We start from the raw sequence: 22,146 nt of genomic DNA, 5'->3' as shown, positions 1-22,146 counted from the left end.
ATGTGTGTTCAGAGCCCCAGATTCGCTGATTAACTTCACCTCTTGGTTGAAGTGGGATTTAAAGGGTTATCAACAGGTCACATTTTGCTACAGACCCAGCACCAGGCCACTGGCCTGTCAGCTTCCACATTCCTGCCTCTGCTTAAAAACAGGCCCCGGTAACTGGGAAAGAGCTGTACTTGTAACTTTTCTATCAGTTTAAGTATGTTTCAAAACTTTAAAGATTAATAATACAGGCTAGAGACAGCTCATACATATATAGGGCTGCAAATGTTGAGTTTAAATTTTATTCTGTAGGTAAAGAAGAGTCGGAGAGGTTCCTAGACTAAAGGTTCTTCCCCTACTTCAAAACTTTTTACCTACTAAACTCCCAAGCCACAGAGGACTGGAAATGGATGATCTTCGCCAGAGTGACCACCCAACGATCAGCACCTTCTGTTTGCCAAATTACGAAACTAAGGGAGTAAGAGGCTATTCCTTACTTTCAGATGCTTAAAATCTCTAATTAGAGAGATCTAAACCACCCACCATATCAAGCCAATATTGGTAAACAGCGAGAAAGGGGAAGAAGAAAATGCAGAAGCAGGAAATTAACAAAAAGGATGCAAAGAAATAACTTAAGCATGATCAATCATGAAACCCTTCCTAGAAACCGTGGATTCTGAGCCAAGTTTGAGAAAAGAGGCTATGCTTATCAGAGGAAAGAAGGACATTTTGGAAAGGATAGAAAAGTCATGTGTGGCTACCAGTCCTGAATCCTTCTGCCTAATAATACCCTTAGATGTGTGTAATATGTGTGAGTATGTGAGTATTAGCACCAATTCATAATAACACATCTTTTCGGTGTGTTTTCTTGTCTTTCATCTCAGCTAATCCTTGTAGGAATTTTTTGAATCTGGCAGGACAAGATTTGCTATTCCCATTTGAAAGGTCAGGAAACTGAGGCTCAGAAGGGTTTCATCACTTGCCAAAGGTCATAAAGCAATGGTCAGCACCTCTGCCTGCAGATCCTTGAATAGGCTTTGTGGGGGGGGGGTTATTATTTTTTTTTTTTTAAATATATACACGATCAAGAGAGTGATCTTTTCAAAGTATAACTCTTGATATGTCATATCTCTACTTGAAATTCTTTATTGGCTACCTAACACATGTCACAGCTGCAATTTTACAGCTGTGCATGAACACAAATTTCTGATCCTTCCTCAAAGCTTTTCCTCCCGGTTTCTTCTCCAACTCAACTAATGGAAATTATATTTTTCTAGTACTCAGACCAAAAAAAAAACAACCTTTATTTCTTGACTCCATTCTCTTATACCCACACATCAAGTTCATCAGTAAATTCTACTGGTTTCTGCCTTCAAAATATTGACAAATTCAAAAAATCTGAGAAACTCCCTGATGCTCTCACTGTTGAGGGCCTGGGTTCAACCCCTGGTCTCAGGGAACTAAGATCCCATAAGCCTCACAGCACAGCAAAAAACAAAAACAAAACTTTCAAATTCTGACCACTTTTCACAGCTTCTACTGTTATCTCCATTATCATATCTTATCTCAATTGCTGCCATGCCCCCTTACTGGTTCCCCTGCTATTGCCCTGTGCCTCCCACCCACTATTCTCAAGGTAGTATGTAGACTATGTGCCATGCTGTGTTAAGTCGCTTCAGTTGTGTCCAACTCTTTGTGACTCTCTGGACCGTAGCCCACCAGGCTCCTCTGTCCGTGGGATTCTCCAGGCAAGAATACTGGAATGAGTTGCCATGCCCTCCTCCAAGGGATCTTCCCAACCCAGGAATAGAACCCACATCTCTTACATCTCCTGCATTGGCAGGTGGGTTCTTTACCACCAGCACCACCTGGGAAGCCCCATGCAGACTATATGTAGTAAACATTCAGTTTTTAAAAATTGTTTAATGAATGGATGAATGAGCACATCCCAGCTAAGAAAAGGATTTTACTTCCTTGAGGTTTGCCCTTTAATGTGTTTAGCCTTATAAATTATCATTATAAATTGTGGTCAACATTTCTTAAGCCAACCCTAAATCATCTAAGTAAACTACTGGCTAAATAAGTGACAGACAGTCAAAGGAGCTAGGTCCATGAAAGGAGAAGCATAGTGTCTATAACAAAGAATGTAAGTGTTCTCTCTAGAACAAGTTCAACTGCTATGTGATCTGGCCAAGTCACTTCCACTCTGAGCCTTAAGTTCCTCATCTGTCAAGTATTGCTGTGAACCATACCCAGGTTCAAAAAACAAGGGAACAAATTATACACATACAATGCAAATGAGATATAGTTTATTATTAGAACAAACAGAAAAGTCTTAGGCATTATGGGAGACTGCGTGGTAGAGTATGGCTGTCAATGGGTCTAATGTGATTTTCATATGCAAGGTCAGAGCAAAGAATGGTAATAATTCCATGTCCAAGGCATACCATAGGTAGAGTACTTAATAAGTGATACTGGCCAACTAGAGAATGTCTACAGGAAACCAACACGCACGATAGAGTTGTTCCAGAAACTATACTATACAAGGAACTTTAAGATTACCTCATCCATAAAACAAGGGCACTGACTAGATCAGGGGTTTCCAAACTGAGTTTTGCAAATCCCCAGAGGTTCCACACACATATCTCACAGGGAACACAATGACAAGGTAAAGAAGCCAACAGAATGTGGCTCTTGTCCTTCAATCTATGTTTCAATCAGATCAGCTCTGCTCTTTCTTGTTTTAGGAATGAGGCTTTGGCATAATGATAAAATTAGCTAATATATTGTTTGCCCAACACTAAGTTCTTTATTTGCCAGGAGAAATATCAATAACCTCAGATATGCAGATGATACAACCTTTATGGCAGAAAGCAAAGAGGAACTAAAGAGCTTCTTGATGAAAGAGAAAGAGGAGAGTGAAAAAGCTGGCTTAAAACTCAACATTCAAAAAACTAAGATTATGACATCTGCTCCCATCACTTCATGGCAAGTAGATGGGGAAACAATGGAAGGAATCTTCAAGGCATCTTCTAGATTTAGATTCCTACATTCAGCTTGGCAAAGGGATATAATAACTGCCTTCAAACTGCCTGAAGAGATGTCTCATGGAAAAAAGAATAGGATTATTCATGTGACCCCAGAACATAGGATTAAGACCATGGGAAGAGCATAAGTAGGGATAAAGTTATAGGGAGGGAATATATCTAAGAATTTTGTAACAGAGGTGCCTAACAAGGTGATACATATTGTGTGAACTCTGTGGTTTTGGTAATGTTCCAGAATCAGAATGATCACTATGAGAATTGTTGGGAATGAAGATTCAGGGGCTACAACTCCTGCTTTGTACAGGAAGTGGACCTCAAAGGTCTGGGAGTCTCAAATTCTCATAAAGGTTCAAAGTATTATTATCAAACACTAAGTATCATTACCAGTGACCCAACTCTTTCATACCAAATCCAGGAAAAGGCAGACAACTCTAAGCCTTCTTATTTACTGTTGTAAATGTGAGGCTACCCTAAGGCAAGAACCTGTGCCCCTACCTAACTACCAGCTCTCATCAAAGGCACGAGGCCAGTACTGGGTTCCTCCCCTTCCCCAACTTTCCTCCTTGCTGCCTTGCCACTGCAGTTTCCTAGATTTGTGATAGAAATTCTGAAGATCAGTGACAGAAGTAACTTTAGCAAGTATCCTCTTTACCTCTGTTTATAGTGAGATTGCTGCTGCTGCTGCCAAGTTGCATCAGTCGTGTCCGACTCTGTGCGACCCCATAGATGGCAGCCCAACAGGCTCCTCTGTCCCTGGGATTCTCCAGGCAAGAACACTGGAGTGGGTTGCCATTTCCTTCTCCAATGCATGAAAGTGAAAAGTGAAAAGTGAAAGTGAAGTCGCTCAGTCGGATCCGACTCTCAGCGACCCCATGGACTGTAGCCCACCAGGCTCCCCCGTCCATGGGATTCTCCTGGCAAGAGTACTGGAGTGAGTTGCCATTGCCTTCTCCAAGTGAGATTAAGAGGGCTCAAAAAATAGGCATTATCTAAAGTCATTCTCTTCATTAAATATTTACTCAATACACGTGTATAAGAAGTCAGCCCAGACACAAACACAGGTAGTTGACGTGGCTCAGGACACTGTGTCAGGCCTCAAGACAGTCTCCATTTATTACACACTTATTGTTACATATGTTAGTACATATAATAATAATTAATATATAACATATTCTGTTTATTATTATTATACATGTTATTCAGATCCCACCTACTTTCAAAAAGTGACTAATGTCTTGGACAGCATAGCTTAGTTGTTTCATTTTCACCACTTATTACTCTTTAAGGCATCAATGGTCATAAAACTCAGGGAGAAGTAAGAGAAGAAAATTAACAATACACCTTAAACATGAAATACCCCTGCCCTCCTCCACAATCTGCCCATCTGATTCAAGTGGAGAAAGACTGTTCCCAGCATAGTTATTTCCCCACATATCTCCCATTAGTTTAAAGTATTTGTGCTAAAGTGTTCATGTTACCAGGCAAGGGGAGTAGACTCTTCCTCAGCCTCTTCACCCCAAACCTTCTAAAATCCTCCTTTTCTTCACCGTATCAACAGAAGACCAGCCTGCCTACTGAGTCACCAAACAGCCACTACACGGTGCAACAGACCTTCTAAGAACCACTTCCTCTTCAAACACTCGTAGAATCCTGACACATCAGTGCAGGAAGGGGCGTTGCAGAGTATCAGTAGTTCACCTCCCATCACTCTCACAAAGGGAAGGCCCAGAGAGAGGAAGGGAATGGTCTGAGGCCATATTCCTTCTCAATGAATGTTTTTCCTTAGCAAGTACAGTTGACCCTTGAACAACATGGGGGTTAATCTGCTTATAACTTACAGTTGCCTCTCCATATCCTTGATTCCTCCGTATCTGCTGATTCAATCAACCACAGACCATGCAGTACTGTAGAACTTACTGTTGAAAAATATTTGCATTGTAGGTGGACCCATGCAGTTTAAACTCACATTGTTCAAGGGTCAAATGGTATATTTTAATAAGTAAATACACTATTGTGAAACTAGTGAAGATACAGAGGACAAAAAAGTCTGTCCATTCCTATATCACTGAAATGAACTCCAGGACACAGACCTAGATAATGAATAGAGTCCCTGGACATGAATGCTAAGACAACACACTTTAGAGCTGTAGTTTTCCATGTCACCTTGACAGTCAGTCTTCTCCTTGTCAGACCATGGGCTCATCTCCTCTTTTCAACCATCCCCATCTCCTCAAGTACACACACTCACTCATACCCCACCAGGATCTGGAGAGCTCTAAATAGCATACTTTCGAATTCATATTCGGGAACATAAAGGGATCCTGAAAGCAGAGCCTCTGCCCTGAGATCACTCTTAAAGACACCTGCTTCTCAGAAGTTTCTAAGGAAGCATTGAAAAATAGCCAGAGCCTGTGGAAAGAGACTTCAGTTGAGACTGAGGTAGGAGATGGTTCAGAGACAATGATAGCCAGAGGCAATCCAAAGCAAAAAGTAGAAGGAATGGACTAAACCAAATTCTGGGGGCTTGAGAGATTGGGGTCCTCTCCTGGAATAACCTAGAGACTGAGCAGCTTGTATAAATCACTCGAAAAACAATCACCAACCACTCTTTCTACCCTCTCCTCAGAAACCCTTTACTTAATCCTCCAATTTCTCATTGTTTGCCATTATCCCTTTAACTAGTCAGGCCCCACTCCCAAAGCTACCTCTAATGTCCCTCACTGACTATCTCTCTGTGAATGACTGTTCTAATAACTTTGTCACTGATTTCTTTCACATACATATACACATAAATCCCCACCAACACCCCTACCTGTCATGGTAGGGGGAAGAAAGTATAAGAGAGGTTGAAACCATAGTCTTGTCTAGAGGGTAAATTTAGCTTTTGGATCAGATGACCATGTGCCTTTGAAAAAGGTAAAGTGCTATAAAGACTGAGGGAACAATTGACTCTTCTCTCACTTTCTTTGCCTGTCTCTCCTACATCTACACAACCAGTTACCTATATCGGTTTCTCTCCTCTAAATTTCTGTATAATTTTATTGTTCAATTCCATTCCCACAACCAATATCCCAGTTTAGGCATCTCTACCTTGAATAACAAAACTCTCAGCTCTCTGCCTTTATATTCTCACTTCCATATGAATCCAGATTAATCTTCTTGAGCCCAGCTGTGACATCACTCCCCTGCATAAAATCTTTTCATAGGTGTCCAAAAATGGTCAAGATGTCCTAGTCCTGGACCTCACCACTGTTGAATACAATCTTGATTCCCTTTTCTTTCACACCTTACATCCAATTCAAGTCAGCAAATTCCATGGGCTCTTCACTCAAAATAGATCCAGATTTTGACCATTTCTAAGCACCTTCTGGAAGAAGCACAAGCTGGAATCAAGATTTCCAGGAGAAATATCAATAACCTCAGATATTCAGATGACACCACCCTTATGGCAGAAAGGAACTAAGAAGCCTCTTGATGAAAGTGAAAGAGGAGAGTGAAAAGGTTGATTTAAAACTCAACATTCAGAAAACGAAGATCATGGCATCTGGTCCCATCACTTCATGGGAAATAGATGGGGAAACAGTGGAGACAGTGTCAGACTTTATTTTTGGGGGCTCCAAAATCACTGCATATGGTGATTGCAGCCATGAAATTAAAAGACGCTTACTCCTTGGAAGGAAAGTTATGACCAACCTAGATAGCATATTCAAAAGCAGAGACATTACTTTGCCAACAAAGGTCCGTCTAGTCAAAGCTATGGTTTTGCCAGTGGTTATGTATGGATGTGAGAGTTGGACTGTGAAGAAAGCTGAGTGCTGAAGAATTGATGCTTTTGAACTGTGGTGTTGGAGAAGACTCTTGGGAGTCCCTTGGACTGCAAGGAGATCCAACCAGTCCATTCTGAAGGAGATCAGCCCTGGGTGTTCTTTGGAAGGAATGATGCTAAAGCTGAAATTCCAGTACTTTGGCCACTTCATGTGAAGAGTTGACTCACTGGAAAAGACTCTGATGCTGAGAAGGATTGGGGGCAGGAGGAGAAGAGGACGACAGAGGATGAGATGGCTGGATGGCATTACCGACTCGATGGACGTGAGTCTGAGTGAACTCCGGGAGTTGGTGATGGACAGGGAGGCCTGGCGTGCTGCGATTCATGGGGTCACAAAGAGTCGGACACAACTGAGCGACTGAACTGAACTGAAGCACCTTCAATCACTATCATTGTTCACATGGATTTCTATAATAGCCTCATAAGTCTCCATGCTTCTAATCTTGCCCTTCAACGGTCTATTCTCAACATAAAGACAGGTTCTAAACATAAGTCAAATCACTGTCACTTCTACGCTCAAGATTTTCCAGTGGTTCCCCATTTCACTGTGGAAAAAAAAAAAACCCAAATCTTTCAATCTATACAATCTAGTGTCCTGCTGACCTCATTCCGTATCACTCTGTTTTTCTAACTAATACTGCTTCAGCTACGCTAAGTTCCTAGCTAGTATTCAAACACACTAGGTAGCAAAACACTCCTGTCCCAGGGCCTCTACACTTACTCTTCCATGTACCTGGAATAGTTTCCTTTCCCAACCAACTATATGCATGACATTCTGCATTTCCTTCATATTGCGTCTCAAATGTCACCTTGATCAGAGAGGGCTGCCAATATCAATCCCCATTTTTCACTGTCATTCCTTTTTCCTTAAACTGCTTTGTATTTTTCTACAGCACTTATCACTACCTGTCTTATATTTATTGATTTGTTTGTCTGTCTCCTTAAGCTGGAATATAACCTCCAAGAGGGTAGAGAGTTTGTTTGTTTGTTCAGAATACTGCCTGGTACATAGTAAGTCCTTAATAAGTATTTATTGAATAAATTGATCCCTGCATAAACCCTTTACATCTGTAAGGACAGTTGGCCTAGATGGATTCTAATAAAACAATCACTTCAAATTCTAAAAATACTATTCTTCCATGAATATTTACCATGTGTCAAGTCAAAAGTTAAAAGGCAAATTCTTCTTAATAGTGTTCTATCTTGGCTAACTGAAGCACTTTGTTAGTAGCTTACTTCAGTTTGTATATAAGATCTGCCCTAAATGTGATTTTCTAATGCCACTATGCTGTTGCTGTTCAGTTCTAAGTTGTGTCCAACTCTCTGTGACCTCTTGGACTGCAGCACTCCAGATTTCCCTGTCCTTCACTATTTCCAGGAGTTTGCTCAGAAAAAAGAAAAGAAAGCCACTTGAGTTATCTAAATGTCTAGGCTGAAAAGAAAGTCATACTATCGCTCCATAAGAAGTGTATCAACTGGAGCAAATCACTGAAAAGATGTCACTTTAAAAACATTAATAAAAATTAGAGCAGAAAGAAGGTAGGCTCTAGGACCAAGGGGAAAAAGAGAACTTCACAGAATAAATTATATGATAGTTTGAAAAATATTGAGTATATGATAAAGGCAAATAGTATAAGAAAATTTTAGGCGATTTTTAACTTCTTTGAAAACAAAAATCTTTATATAAAAGGAAATACAATCATATATTATTCTAAAATAAGCATTGATTTTAAATTAACTAAAAAATAGAGGTATAATTATGTTGAGATTAAGAGAAAGAAGTTGGAGTAGTATATAAGAACTGAATTCTCATTTACCATAAAAGGAAGTCAATGCTTTCTTCAAAAACAAAAGAAATTGCAGTGTAAGCATATTATTTTAAAATATAGAGGTAAAAAAGGGAAGTAAACAAATATCTGGGATATTTGCACTTTACTTTCTTTTAACAAATGTGATTTATTTGTAGATTGAGACTTGAATAATAATGGCCCATGTGGTACTTGTCTCCCATTCTTCTTACCCCTGTACCATAACACTCAGGGCTGAGTACTCAATATCTTTAAAATTCTTATTGGTTGACTGACCAATGTAAAAATGGAGTGAAAATGTCTTGTTACAGAGTTACAGAATTTTGCATGAGAAGTAAATGTAGAGATTATACATCAAGTGCTTCATAAATCAGTGTTCCATAGAATACTGCTTCTTGTGATGTTAATCGCATGCTATAAAAAATGTTTGGGGCTCAAATAAACTTTAGAAATCCCATGTTAAAATGAATCAGGTATCTTTACTGTAGGACTTTTTGGAGCCTTTACTGTATCAATACACAATGAAAATCCTGGAAACGTAATTTATTATACAGTGCTTCTCAGTCTGTTTTTTTTTCATGAATCAAGAAGCTTCTGCTCGGAAAAAAAAAAAAAAAGTTCCTGCTAATATGTCTAGTAATTAGTGGTTTCAAAAGCATTCTTGGGAAAACACTGATCTAATCTACTCCTTTCATTTTACATATGTGGAAAGACAGGCTCTATTCAAGTACAGATGGTAGGGAAACTAGAAAGAAGGGCCTCAAGGATTCTGCAGCAATATCCATTGAATAAACAATTCTGGCTTGTGCCTTTCCAGTCTTTCATCATGCACTTGATTTCAAACCAGGGAACAAATTCAGACAAAGTATCTCCTATCCAGATCTTTAAAGGTTTTCTGATCTCTGAGGAACCTAGGAGATGGGCCCAAGTGTCAGCTGGAGCTCAAGCATAAAGTCTCATGGCAGGAGCTAAACAAAGTCTCAACAGGCATAATGGACTGTGAATTTCAGTGGCAAAGTGACCCCAACCTGAGCAATGGTAATGTGGTAACAGATCACTCACATTTGTACAGTGTTTCCCAATAAATACTTTTACAAAATCATATTTGATTCTCCTAACAATCCAGTTATAGGGCAAGGGTGGGATTTAATATTACCCCCATTTTATGGACAAGGAAATTGACTCTCAGAGAGTTAAATGCCTTGCCTATGGTTACATGGCAAGTGGATGGCAGAGTTAAAGTGAGAAACTGAATTTCCTATCTCTCAGGTGAGGGTTTTTCTTAATATATCACACAAACTGGGCAACGTTTTACTGACTACAAATTTAACGCATCTGTGAAATACCAATATGCTCCTACTGGCTGATTTAAAAAAGAAACAGATTAATTCTCAAAGTGCTTATGGTTGGTGGCAGAAACACCCCAATAACTGGAACTTCAAGGTCCTATTTCAGGTTCAGTTTAGTAACATCTCCTCTAAGCTATGTTGCTAGGAAGAGGGGGTTTTAGTTTCAGTGGAGGAGTCAGCATGGCTGAGTGTTAAAAACAAGGAATCAGACAGACTTGGGTTTGAACCCTGGCTCCACCAGTTACTCACTCTATGAGCTTATTCACTATGAAGCAGAGATGCATGCTTCATTTCTTCAGCTATAAAAGTGGGCTAAGAATACCTAATTTGCAAAGCTGTTGAGAGGCTAGTATAAGAAATTAGAAGGATAGTATAATGTCATGGTTAAGAGTAAAACTCTGGAACTGTGCTACCAGGATGTGAATATCAGTCCTTCTTACTAGCTGTATAACTTCAAATAAGTCATCTATTTACATCTCAGAATTTCATTTTCACATATGCAAAACGAGGAAAATAAATAATATATTTTTAGTTGTTGTGAGCATCAAATAGGATAATATGTGTGAAGCACTTGAGCACAGTATCTGGCATATAGCTCAATCAAAGGTAATGATGATAACAGTGGTGGTGGCAGCGAAAAATCCACAATCCACTTTTCTCCCAAAGCAAGAATAAGAAAACAACATAGTCCTTTTTACTTCCATTTACCCCCTCACATTGTTCTTTCCAACTACAAGTTGAAAACACTAGACTAGAAGTCAGGACACTTGATTTTGAATGTCAGTTCTGTCACATACTAGTTACATGATTTTAGGGAAGTCATTTAACTTGAGGTATTTTTCCTCACCTGAGACATTAAGTTAATGATACTTTGCTTATTCTTCTGGGTTGTTGTAAGCATCAAATGCATGGATTTTTAAGGTACTTTGTGAACTATAAAATGCTATATAAATGTCAGGGTGACTTTTTATCTGCCACAGGCTATAAGATAGGTGTTTTTACCAGTAAAAAGCAACTTTATCGCCAAGTTTTTTCTCATGGACAATTCGATCCAGTACGTTGTAGCAGATGTTGGTAGTTGCTCCTTTCATCCATTCAATGAAGATTTTCCCTTTAGTCACATCAAAGTTGTACTGAAGGAATGGACCAGGACATGGGGTCTTCCAGTAAAATTCCTTGGCAATGTCTCCCCAAAACTCTACAACAGAAAAGGAAGCCCAGACATCATTTAGCTTCTGAGGCACACTTATCCTCAGATGGCTTACCATTCTATGCATAGCACCAAGTCACAATTTCTCTGCCCTGTACTCTAGAACCTATCACCTGGGTCCCTCTTCTACCTCTCAAATCTTAACACCCACCACACTCTTAAACCATCTTTACTCCCATGGGCTGAATCTTGACTCAAGTTTCTTCCCTCCCTTCTCAAAATATCCACTCCATTTTTCACCATCTATTCAAACTGCAACCAGTGCCTATCACAATGCCTAGTACATTGTAGTTAATCAGTAACTTTTCCAATGAATTAATTAATGAAAGGAAGAGATCTTTTACCCACAGAGCCTCCCATGACAAGGAAAAATTTGTTCATTCACTCTCAGCAATTACTTAATGAGCATCTCTTTCTCCTACTACTATTTGCCCAAGTGTTACTTGCTAAGTACCAGATGTGGCTTTTAAACTCTTTAAATGCATTATCTCATTTAGTTCTTACCACAACCGTAGGAGGTAGGGTTTTTCATTCTTATTTTATTGGTTTGAAAATCAAGGCTCAGAGAGGCTAAATAATTTGCCCAAGGTGGGTCAGTGGGTAAAGAATCTGCCTGAAAAGCACAAGACCCAAGTTCAATCCCTGAATCAGGAAGATCCCATGGAGGAAGGCATGGCAACCCACTCCTGTATTCTTGACTGGGGAATCCCATGGAGAGAGGAACCTGGCGGACTACAATCTATGAGGTTGCAAAGAGTCGGACATGACTTAGTGATATCTACTTATACATTTACTAAGTCAAGATTTGAACTGCCCTGAAGAAGACATTGTTGCTAAAGTCTGAAAGATGAATACGAGTTTTTCTCCACTCTCCCACCAGGAAAAACATTACTATGGGACAGAAAAGAACCATGGGTATACGTTAAGAGGAACTCCCTCAAGCTGAAGCACTGAGAATAAGAGAAAGAATAGCAGAAATTAAGGCATAAACTGGGCAGATAACATGCAATCCTTCTAAGCATAGAGAATTTGAGCCTAAGAGCGACAGGCTTCCTTGATGGCTCAGATGGTGAATAATCTGCCTGCAATGCAGGAGACCTGGGTTTGATCCCTGGGTCAGGAATATCCTCTGGAGAAGGAAACAGCAACCTGTTCCAGTATTCTTGCCTGGAAAATCCCATGGACAGAGCAGTCTGGCAGGCTACAGCTCATGGCATTACAAAGAGTCGGACATGACTGAGCAACTAACAGTTTCTGTTTCTAAGAGCAATGGAAAGTCATTGTACAGTTTTAACCAGAGAAGACTTACAATATTGAAACATTTGCCTGGTTACTCTGATTGCCTGGTTACTCTGGAGAAAAGGTACTCAACAGGTTAAACATGCTGTTGCAGAACACCTAGGATAGTCTAAGTACTGGATCACAAGCTAGAGGAGAGAGAGAGACACTCAGAACCATAACAATGGAAGGAAATTTAGAGGTTATCGGCCTCTCATTTTACTGATATCAAGAAATCAAATTTATAGAAGTAAAGTGACTTGTTCAAGTTGGATGATTTAGTTTATACAGTCTGATTATAGAGATAATGATGTTGAGCAGGGCCCCGTGGGACTCCTGGGCACAGAGGCCTGTTTGTCCCCCATTTCTTATAGGCAAGAATCCAGCCTCCATGACCTCTCAGTTCCAAAAGGCATCATAGTTGCTCATCAAAGGAGGAACAGCAGTAAAACAGCAAGATTAAAGGACCAGAGAGGCTCATCAAGGTTAGGACACTGGACCACCTAAGACCCTCTACACATCCAATCTTGTCAGGAACCCCACCCTTTTGAACTTTGCAGAAGAAAGAATACAAGACTGTTATTACCTTGATCCTTATCACATACTCCTGCCTGACTATATAACCTTTCCCTTCTTACCAGGGAGGAGGCATAGTTCTTGAGGCACTAGCCTACTGTGTTCCCCCTCTGCCTGGCAAAGTAATAAAGCTATTCTTTCCTTCTCCTCCATAACTCTGTCTCCGTATTTCTGTTTGGCATTGGTACACAGAGAGACAAGATTTTGGCAACAATGAGACTAAAACATAAAACATTTTTGAGTATACAAGACAGAATATACTGAAAGCTAAATCACAGGGTATACATCTTGCCACCAGATTCCCTGGTGGCTCAGGCAGTAAAGAGTCTGCCTACAATGCAGGAAACCTGGGTTCGATCCCTGGGTCGGGAAGATTCCCCTGGAGAAGGAATTGGCAACCCACTCCAGTATTCTTGCCTGGAAAGTCCAATGGATGGAGGAGCCCAGCAGGCTATAGTCCATTGGGTCACAAAGAGTCAGACACGACTGAGTGACTTCACTTTCTTTTCTTTCTATACAACTTGCAATGAATTAAAGAAATCCAAATCAAATCAACCCCAAGGTGCCATTATATGCCTCTGAGACCAGCAAAGACTAAGAAAATATTGAACTCAATGCCCAAGTGACCCTAGAAAACCGATCTGTTATATGATAACAGCATTGTAAGAAATTAGCACAATGTTACTGAACAGCAGGGCAATGCATGACAAGAGTCATAAAATGTTTTATATTCTTTCAACTGCTAACTTTGGGGAAACACACCCTAAGAAAATAATACCACAGGGGAAAAAAGTGATTACTCAAGAGATGTTTATACTAACACCATTTATAACAGTAAAACTAGAAACGACCCTAACGCTCAACAATGAAAAAATCGATGAAAACTAAAGAGATGAAATCTCTTTAATGGTAGTGATACAATAGGGTACTAAATGGCCATTAATGAGAGAACAAATGGGAACTGGCATTTTAATGAATGCCATTAATGTCCAAGAATTGAGCTAATCTCATTTAATTTTTATATGGCCCTCTGATGATCTTGATTTTAATACATGAGAAAACTGAAGCTCAGGACACATAGGAAACTCTCCCAAGAATCACACAGCTAGTAACCTGAATAAAAAATAAGATCTAACTCTAAGTTCCATGTTGTTATAACTACATTTAATATGTGTATACTCAAAAAAATACATTTTAAGTGACAGTAGTAGGCACAGATTATGTAAAACCATATATGAACCACATTTATGTCCATCAACAAGAAGTGAAGAAATCTGAGTTTTATAATCACTTAGTTTTGTTTTGTTTTCTGGCCCGCCAGGCCACAGGCAGTGTGGTTCCATGACCAGGGATCGAACTCATGCCCCCTACAGTGGAAGCATGGAATCTTAACCACTGGAATATCAGGGAAATACATAATCATTTAGTTCTTGCTTTTATTTTTTTTATGGTGGAGCTGTTGAATTCTGGATGGTTCTTCGGCACATGTTCTAAGTACTGAAGTTTAGAAAAGGTAATAATGGACTGGCATGATCAGGAAATGCTCTGTGGAACTGGTGAAGTTTGATTAGGTAGAGAGGAACAGAAGGGAATGGGCAAAGCCATGGTGATGGGAAAGGGACTTTTGTGTATACAGCATATCAACAAGAATGGTCTGTTGTAGAATGAGGGGCATGTGGTAGGGAGTATCAGAAGATAAGAATAGAAAGGTGGGGTAGGCTAGTTATCCAGAGATTCTGAAAGAAAGGCAGAATTTTCACTTTAAACTGTAGGAAATAGGGAACTATTGAAAGTTTTTGAAGTGACATATGAAAGCACTATTTCCATATCAGTCCAATAGTGTTTAGATAATTCTAAATATACCAGAAATATGGAGATGAGTGAGACTAGGGGAGAGAGAACCAATTAGAAGGCTGCTCCCTTGAATTAAAAGGGTCTATGGAAATGGAAGAAAAGATAACCTAAGAGATATGTGGAAAGAGTATTTGATAGAATTTCATAACAGGCAGACTGTGGATCAGGGAAGAGGCCTAGCATAGCTACTGGGAGTATAGATTCTGCAGTCAAAACTATGTTGGTTCAAATCTCAGCTCCACCGCTAAGTACCTCTGTGACATTGTTCAATTTAGTTAACCTCTCTAAGTGTCAGTTTCCTTTTCTGAAAAATGGGGATAATAGTCTCTACATCAAACAAACAGAATTTGTGCCCAGCAAGCAGTTAGCAACATATAAATAAATAAGATATACAGATAGATAAGATTTGGGATAGTGCCACTGGCAGGGATTAGAACATTAGGAAGAAGAGCAGATTTGGAAGGGAAAATTGGTAAATCTGACTCACAGTAATGTTAAATACGGTATAACATCCTGATATGTGAATAAAATGCTCTACAGGCCTATGCAATTTGAGACTAGAGCATAAGTGAGATCCTGGATACAAAGCTAAGTATACACAAAAAGAGTTACTGTGACAGTAACAGCTCATCATTGGGGAGAAGGTATTTGCAAATCATATATCGGATAAAGGGTTAGCATTCAAAATACATAAAGAACGCATACAACTCAACAACAAAATAACAAGTAACCCAATTAAAAAGTGATCAGAGGTGCTGAATAGACATTTTTCCAAAGACATACTGATAGCCAACAGATACATGAAAAGATGTTCAGTACTACTTGTTATTAGGAAAATGCAAGTCAAAGCCACAATGGTATATCACCTCACACATGTCTGAATGGCTATTATCAAAAAGGCAAGAAACAAGTGTTGAAAAAGATGTGAAGAGATGAAGCCTTCATACATTTTTGTTGGGAATGCATACTGTTGCAGCCACTTTGGAGTATAGCAATTTCTCAAAAAATTAAGAACAGGACTATTAGATGATCCAGCAATTCCACTTCTGAGTATTTTTCTCAAGAAAACAGAAACACTATTTTGAAAAGATATATGCACTCCTATGTTTATTATGTTTACAGTGAATAGCCAAGACATGGAAGTAACCTAAGTGTCCACTGATAAATGAATGATAAAGAAGATGTGATATATAGAGATACGTATTTACCTATATAGATATACGGAGAAGGCAATGGCACCCCACTCCAGTACTCTTGCCTGGAAAATCCCATGGACGGAGGAGCCTGGTAGGCTGCAAGTCCATGGGGTTGCTAGGAGTCGGACACGACTGAGCAACTTCACTTTCACTTTTCTGCATTGGAGAAGGAAATGGCAACCCACTCCAGTGTTCTTGCCTGGAGAATCCCAGGGACCAGGGAGCCTGGTGGGCTGCCATCTATGGGGTCGCACAGAGTCGGACACAACTGAAGTGACTTAGCAGCAGCAGCATATAGATATACAAATATTAAAGTCAAAAAAGTGTCAGTCTCCAAGTCTCCAACTCTCTGTGACCCTATGGACTGTAGTCCACCAAACTCTTCTGTCCAAAGGATTCTACAGGCAGGAATACTGGAGTGGGTTGCCATTCCCTTCTCCAGAGGATCTTCCTGACCTGGATATTGAACCTGGGTCTCCTGCATTGCAGGCAGATTCTTTATTGTCTGAGCCATCAGGGAAGTAATATGAATATTACTCAACCATAAAAAGAATGAAAACTTACAATTTCAGACAGAGTCAAAGACAAATACCATATGCTTTCACTCATATGTGCAATGTAAAAAACAAAATAAATGAACAACCAAACTAAACAAAACAAACACACATACAGAGAACAGATTACTGGTTACCAGAGGTGAAGTGGGGAGGGTAAAATGAGTAAAGAGGGTAACTGTATGGTGATGGGTGGAAACTAAATTTTTGGTGGTGATCACACCATAGAGTACACAGAAGTAGAAATACAATATTGTATACAGGGAGCTTAAATAATGTTACCTTAATTTAAAAAAACGAAAACATGGGAAACATGAACTCATGACAGGAAAAAATATAGAGAGGGAAGAGAAGTGAAAAGAGGCCTGAGGTAGGAGGGGAGGGATAAATTAGAAGTTTGGGGTTAACACATACACAGTACTGGGCTTCCCAGGTAGCTCTAGTGGTAAAGAACCCGCCTGCCAATACAGTAGATGCAAGAGATGCAGCTTCAATCCCTGGGTCAGGAAGATCTCCTGCAGGAGGAAATGGCAACCCATTCCAGTATTCTGGAATATCCCATGGACAGAGGAACCTGGCAGGCTATAGTCCATAGGGTCACAGAGTCAGACACAACTGAAGCAACTTAGCACATGCACACACACACACACACACACACACACACACACACACACACTAGTATATATAAAATAGATAACCAACAAGAACCTACTGTATAGCACAGGGGACTATACTCTGTTTTGTAATAACCTATAAGGGAAAAGAGTCTGAATATGGACATGCTGCTGCTAAGTCACTTCAGTCGTGTCCAACTCTGTGTGACCCCATAGACGGCAGCCCACCAGGCTCCGCCGTCCCTGGGATTCTCCAGGCAAGAACACTGGAGTGGGTTGCCATTTCCTTCTCCAATGCATGAAAGTGAAAAGTGAAAGTGAAGTTGCTCAGTCATGTCTGACTCCTAGCGACTCCATGGACTGCAGCCCTCCAGGCTCCTCCATCCATGGGATTTTCCAGGCAAGAGTACTGGAATGGGGTGCCATTGCCTTCTCCAGAATATGGACATATGTGTAAATAACTGAACTACTTTGAACTGTATACCTGAAACAAACACATTATAAATCAACTATACTTCAATTTTAAAAAGAAAGAAAGAAAAAGAAACAAGCTGGGGTTATCTAATCTGAAAGTGAACTCTGATTAGGAAGTGAGTCTATAGATAAGATCACCTCTCTAAGAGCCAACTAGGAAGTCTCCATTGGAAAGATGAAGATATGATGATATTGCTTTAGAGCCAGTATATGAATTGGCCTTTATATTTTATTCCTAGAGAATTCCAACAAAAATTCAGTGCTATCCCAAGAAGTCAGAATCCTAGGATAGTTGGTGGATACAGGTGTGTGTTGTATTTTATGAAACTTCCATGTGATTGTGTTTTTATTTAAAGATATTGGCTCATTTCCCTATTAAAGGAAGCCTACTATGAAATCTTTTTAAAGAGTAGGAACTTGACAAGGAAAGAATTACCAGCCACAAGAGTCAACTAAAAGATTAAGTGTAATATTTGTCTAAGGGGTGGTCTACATAGACAAATTTAGTCAACAAATATCTATAAGAACACCTAAAAAAAAAAAAGAGGTCTGAGCACTAAAACGTGGACATTGCCTGCAGCAATCAACGGCTCTACACCTGATTTAATCTTATCTTGCTTACTCAATAGTGGCTTCATCCACATTGCTCTTATGGTTATCAAACTAACCACTATTTAGTGAACGCTGCTGTGCATCAGGCACTCTATAATGCACACTTCACTTACTACTCATTTTAGCCCTCAAACAAATCTTCGAGGCAGGTCTTATTACCTCTATTTTATAGATAAAGAAAAGGAATTTCAGACAGGTTTTAAAATCTCAAGACCAAAGAGCAAATGAGTGGCAGAGCCAAGATCAAATCCAGATTGTTCATGCATGTCCCACTGCCAGCATCATGCCGCCTCCCAATTCAGCTACATCCCCTTACCCAGCTTGAGTCTCAAAGACATGGCACTACCTATCAGAATTACGGAGTTATTACAATCCCAGCCCTAATTTTTTTATTTTAAAGGCGATATTTTAGTGACTTGTTCAGTTTTACATGGTAGTTTCCATCGGGATTTCTGAAATACTAAAAATAGATCTCCATTACTAACTTGGGGATGCCAGGATGGGACTCGAGTGCCCCTCAGCAGTGGAGACTAACTCACAGGCGAAAGTTGTCAGGAGGCACGGGCTGAGCTGGGCTGAAAAGCGGTAAAGTTCGTTCTCTTCGTGGCCCGCCTCCCTTCAAGGCGCTCCTGGCCCCTAAGAACCCGACTCTTCGTATGAGAAACTCTCTTTTCAGGACATTTTCTCTCTTTCAGACGTTCACAGAACCTGCGAACCCCCAAGTCGCAAACGAACCCCCCAACTCCTAGGAGACGCTCATTTCCTACAGAACGACATTTCCTCCTTCGCCTCAGAGAACCCCCTCCTCCCAGAACCCCTTTTCCATCTCCTTAAAGAACCGCTATTCTTCCATCACAGAACCTTTATCTCCTTACCGACTCCCCAATTTCCCAAGGGAACCTCCATCTCCTCACGGAACTTCCATTTCCCGACGGAACACCCCCAATTCCTCCCTCTCCTGTGAACCCCCACTTCTCTCCTAGCTGACGTCCCTCAGGCCCGCCCGGGCCCTGCCTCACCTCTCGGCTCCTCCAAGGAGCGCCGGTGCAGCTCGCGGTAGCGCTGCAGCGAGGGGACGTGCGCCGAACGGCTGACCTCAGGCGGCGGAGACCAGCTCCGTGTCGGGCTCCGGGCTCCAGCTTCCTCCCGGGCCCCGCTCCCGCTGCCGCTCCGGCTCCGCTCTTCGGGAAGTCCCATCACCTCAAGTTCCGAACACAGTAGCCGCCTTGGCGGTAGCAGCCGGCGCCCAGGCGCGGAAAACAGGCCAACCGAGGGGCGGGGCCTTAAGAAGGGGCGGGGCCTGGTGGCGGGGGCGGGGCTTAGGCAGGTGCAAGGGGGAGAGGCCCAGAGGGGCGGAGCCGTGCCTGGTGGTGTTGGGACCAGGGCTAGCAAAGAAACCCATTGGCCAAAGTTGAGCATTGCTTGGGGCATGGGGCGGAGCTTACTTGCGGAAGGGGTGGAGCCTCAGCGGGAAAGCAGAAGGGGGAGGGGCCAGGCGTGACAGGCGAGAGGGTGGGCCCGTGGAGTGACCGGGAGTGGCGAGGCTGGATGTGTGACAGGAGAGGAGGCAGGACCATGGAGTGACCAGGGTGGGGTGGGGTCTTGGAGTTACAGATGCAGAGTTGAGTTAGGGCGGGGCATGAGCAGGAAAGAGCTGGGCTAACGAACGAACGGAGTTTGGTCAGGCCCATCGAGGAGCCGCCCCGCGATCTGATTGCACAAGCCTGTCACCCCACCGAATGGAAAAGCCAGGTGGAGTAGGGTCCTTTCCGGGTGACACACTTTCGCTCTGGGAACTAACCGCCACCCTGAGGAAACTCATATTTTCTTCCACTCTTGAGGAGAGTTCTTTACTTTCCCTGCCTCCACAAATTTCCATCCAGACCTAAAATGCAAAGATTCATTAAATTAAGACTAGGAGGCGCCTCAAGTCTTTGCTAACAAACCCATTTCATTGCATAAATTATAGACTCAGGGAAAGGGAGGACTTTGTACAAAGTCCCAGAAAAAAGGACTGTAACTTGGGCCAAACCTAGGTCTCCTGCCTCCAGAAGTTTTTACCACCTTATCTGGCTGAAGCTAAGTCTTGTGAAATAAAGTCTAGGCAAATAGAAGGAATCAATCACACCCTTGTTTCCTTCCCAGTCTCTTACTTCATCAAGAGACACCTGGGCTCAAATACCTCCAGCTTCCCTCTATCCCTTCCACTCCAGAAAGGAGGGACCAGCCAGGACCCTCCATCTCTGTACTCACCACCAAGAAGGGCCCACTCCCACCCATCCATTTACAGAACAGCCATCAAGTCAGGAAGGATCCTCAAGTACTTAAATCCAAGAGTGATTCTGAGGCCCGGAAGCAGGCAGCCCCCACTTCCTGAAGCCTACGCAGAACCCCATCTGGCCCAGCCTCCCTTCCCACCTGCTCTCTTGTTCTTTGTCCAACTAATCTCATGCCCAGCACATCCTAAATTCAGTTCAGTTCAGTTCAGTCACTCAGTCATGTCCAACTCTTTGCAACCCCATGGACTACAGTATGCCAGACCTCCCTGTCCACCTCCAACTCCTGGAGCTTGCTCAAACTCATGTTCACTGAGTCGGTGATGCCATCCAACCATCTCATCCTCTGTCGTCCCCTTCTCCTCCTGCCTTCAGTCTTTCCCAGCATCAGGGTCTTTTCTAAGGAGTAAGTTCTTTGCAACAGGTGGCCAAAGTATTGGAGTTTCAACTTCAGCATCAGTCCTTCCAATGAATATTCAGAACTGATTTCCTTTAGGATTGACTGGTTTGACCTCCTTGTGGTCCAAGGGACTCTCAAGAGTCTTCTCCAACACTATAGTTGAAAAGCATCAACCCTTCAGTGTTCAGTTTTCTTTATGGTCCAACTCTCACATCCATACATGACTCCTGGAAAAGTCATAGCTTTGACTAGATGGACCTTTGTCGGCAAAGTGATGTCTCTGCTTTTTAATATGCTGTCTTGGTTGGTCATAGTTTTTCTTCCAAGGAGCAAGCGTCTTTTAATTTCATGGCAGCAGTCATCATCTGCAGTGATTTTGGAGCCCAAGAAAATAAAGTCTATCACTTTTTCCATTGTTTCCCCATCTATTTGCCATGAAGTGATGGCAAATAGTTCTAGTCCAAAGGCACACGGTCCTAGTATAAACGGTCCTCTTCCAGTCCCACACACAAAATTCTGGGCAGCCCTCTACCTCTTGCTCTTCCCAGCTCTTCTCTTAAGCTCCAGAGTGGTTTCCCAACACACTGCTGCCCTCTCCTGTCTACAGGTGGTATGGCAGATGCTGTACCCCAAAGGGATTTCACAGGGTTAAAGTCATCTCTAAGCCTGGAGCCTGAGGTTGGGGGAGGAGGGGATATGTGGCCAGGGGCTTAACCAGCCTCCTCCCTCTGCCAGGGATTGTGGAAAGGAGAGACCATGAGAAAAAGCAGATATTCTCTTCATGTCCAGGGAAGGGTAACGAAAATATGATTCTCATCTGTCTGTGAGTACTGGAAGACAGGCAGATAGACTGTTAAATGGAAATTTGGACAAAAGGCCTAATAATAAAGGGAACCAACATCCCGTCCTTGGAGACGGGGTAGTAGAGCAAGCTCTGGTGTAGTTGGAATTTGTCGGAGTGGCAAGTGTTTGGATCATGTTGGACAAGATGAGAATCCACGAGATTAAGGAAATGATGATAAAGACTATGGCATTTACTGTGTTAAGTAGGTGTGAAGCCCTATTCTAAAAACTTTCCATATGTAAT

General features: G+C 41.6%; 1 protein-coding gene across 2 annotated transcripts in view; it reads right to left on the bottom strand.

The window, feature by feature from the left end:
• ACSS2 (acyl-CoA synthetase short chain family member 2) overlaps positions 1-19,655 on the bottom strand; it is a 46,875-nt gene extending 27,220 nt beyond the window's left edge. Inside the window, exons 1-2 of one of the 2 annotated variants that reach the window (XM_019972304.2) lie at positions 19,403-19,655; positions 11,018-11,213 (exon numbers count right to left, since the gene is read on the bottom strand). In XM_019972304.2, coding sequence (XP_019827863.2) covers positions 11,018-11,213; positions 19,403-19,580 — 374 coding nt within the window. In that variant the 5' untranslated portion in view covers positions 19,581-19,655. The remainder of the gene's footprint in view (positions 1-11,017; positions 11,214-19,402) is intronic. The other variant, XM_019972303.2, reaches the window with a different exon arrangement.
• Between the last annotated feature and the right edge of the window lie 2,491 nt (positions 19,656-22,146).

This window comes from Bos indicus, chromosome 13, assembly GCF_029378745.1.
Source record: "Bos indicus isolate NIAB-ARS_2022 breed Sahiwal x Tharparkar chromosome 13, NIAB-ARS_B.indTharparkar_mat_pri_1.0, whole genome shotgun sequence".
In the NCBI taxonomy this organism is placed as follows: Eukaryota; Metazoa; Chordata; class Mammalia; order Artiodactyla; family Bovidae; genus Bos; species Bos indicus.
This window is presented reverse-complemented; position numbering and strand designations above follow the sequence as displayed.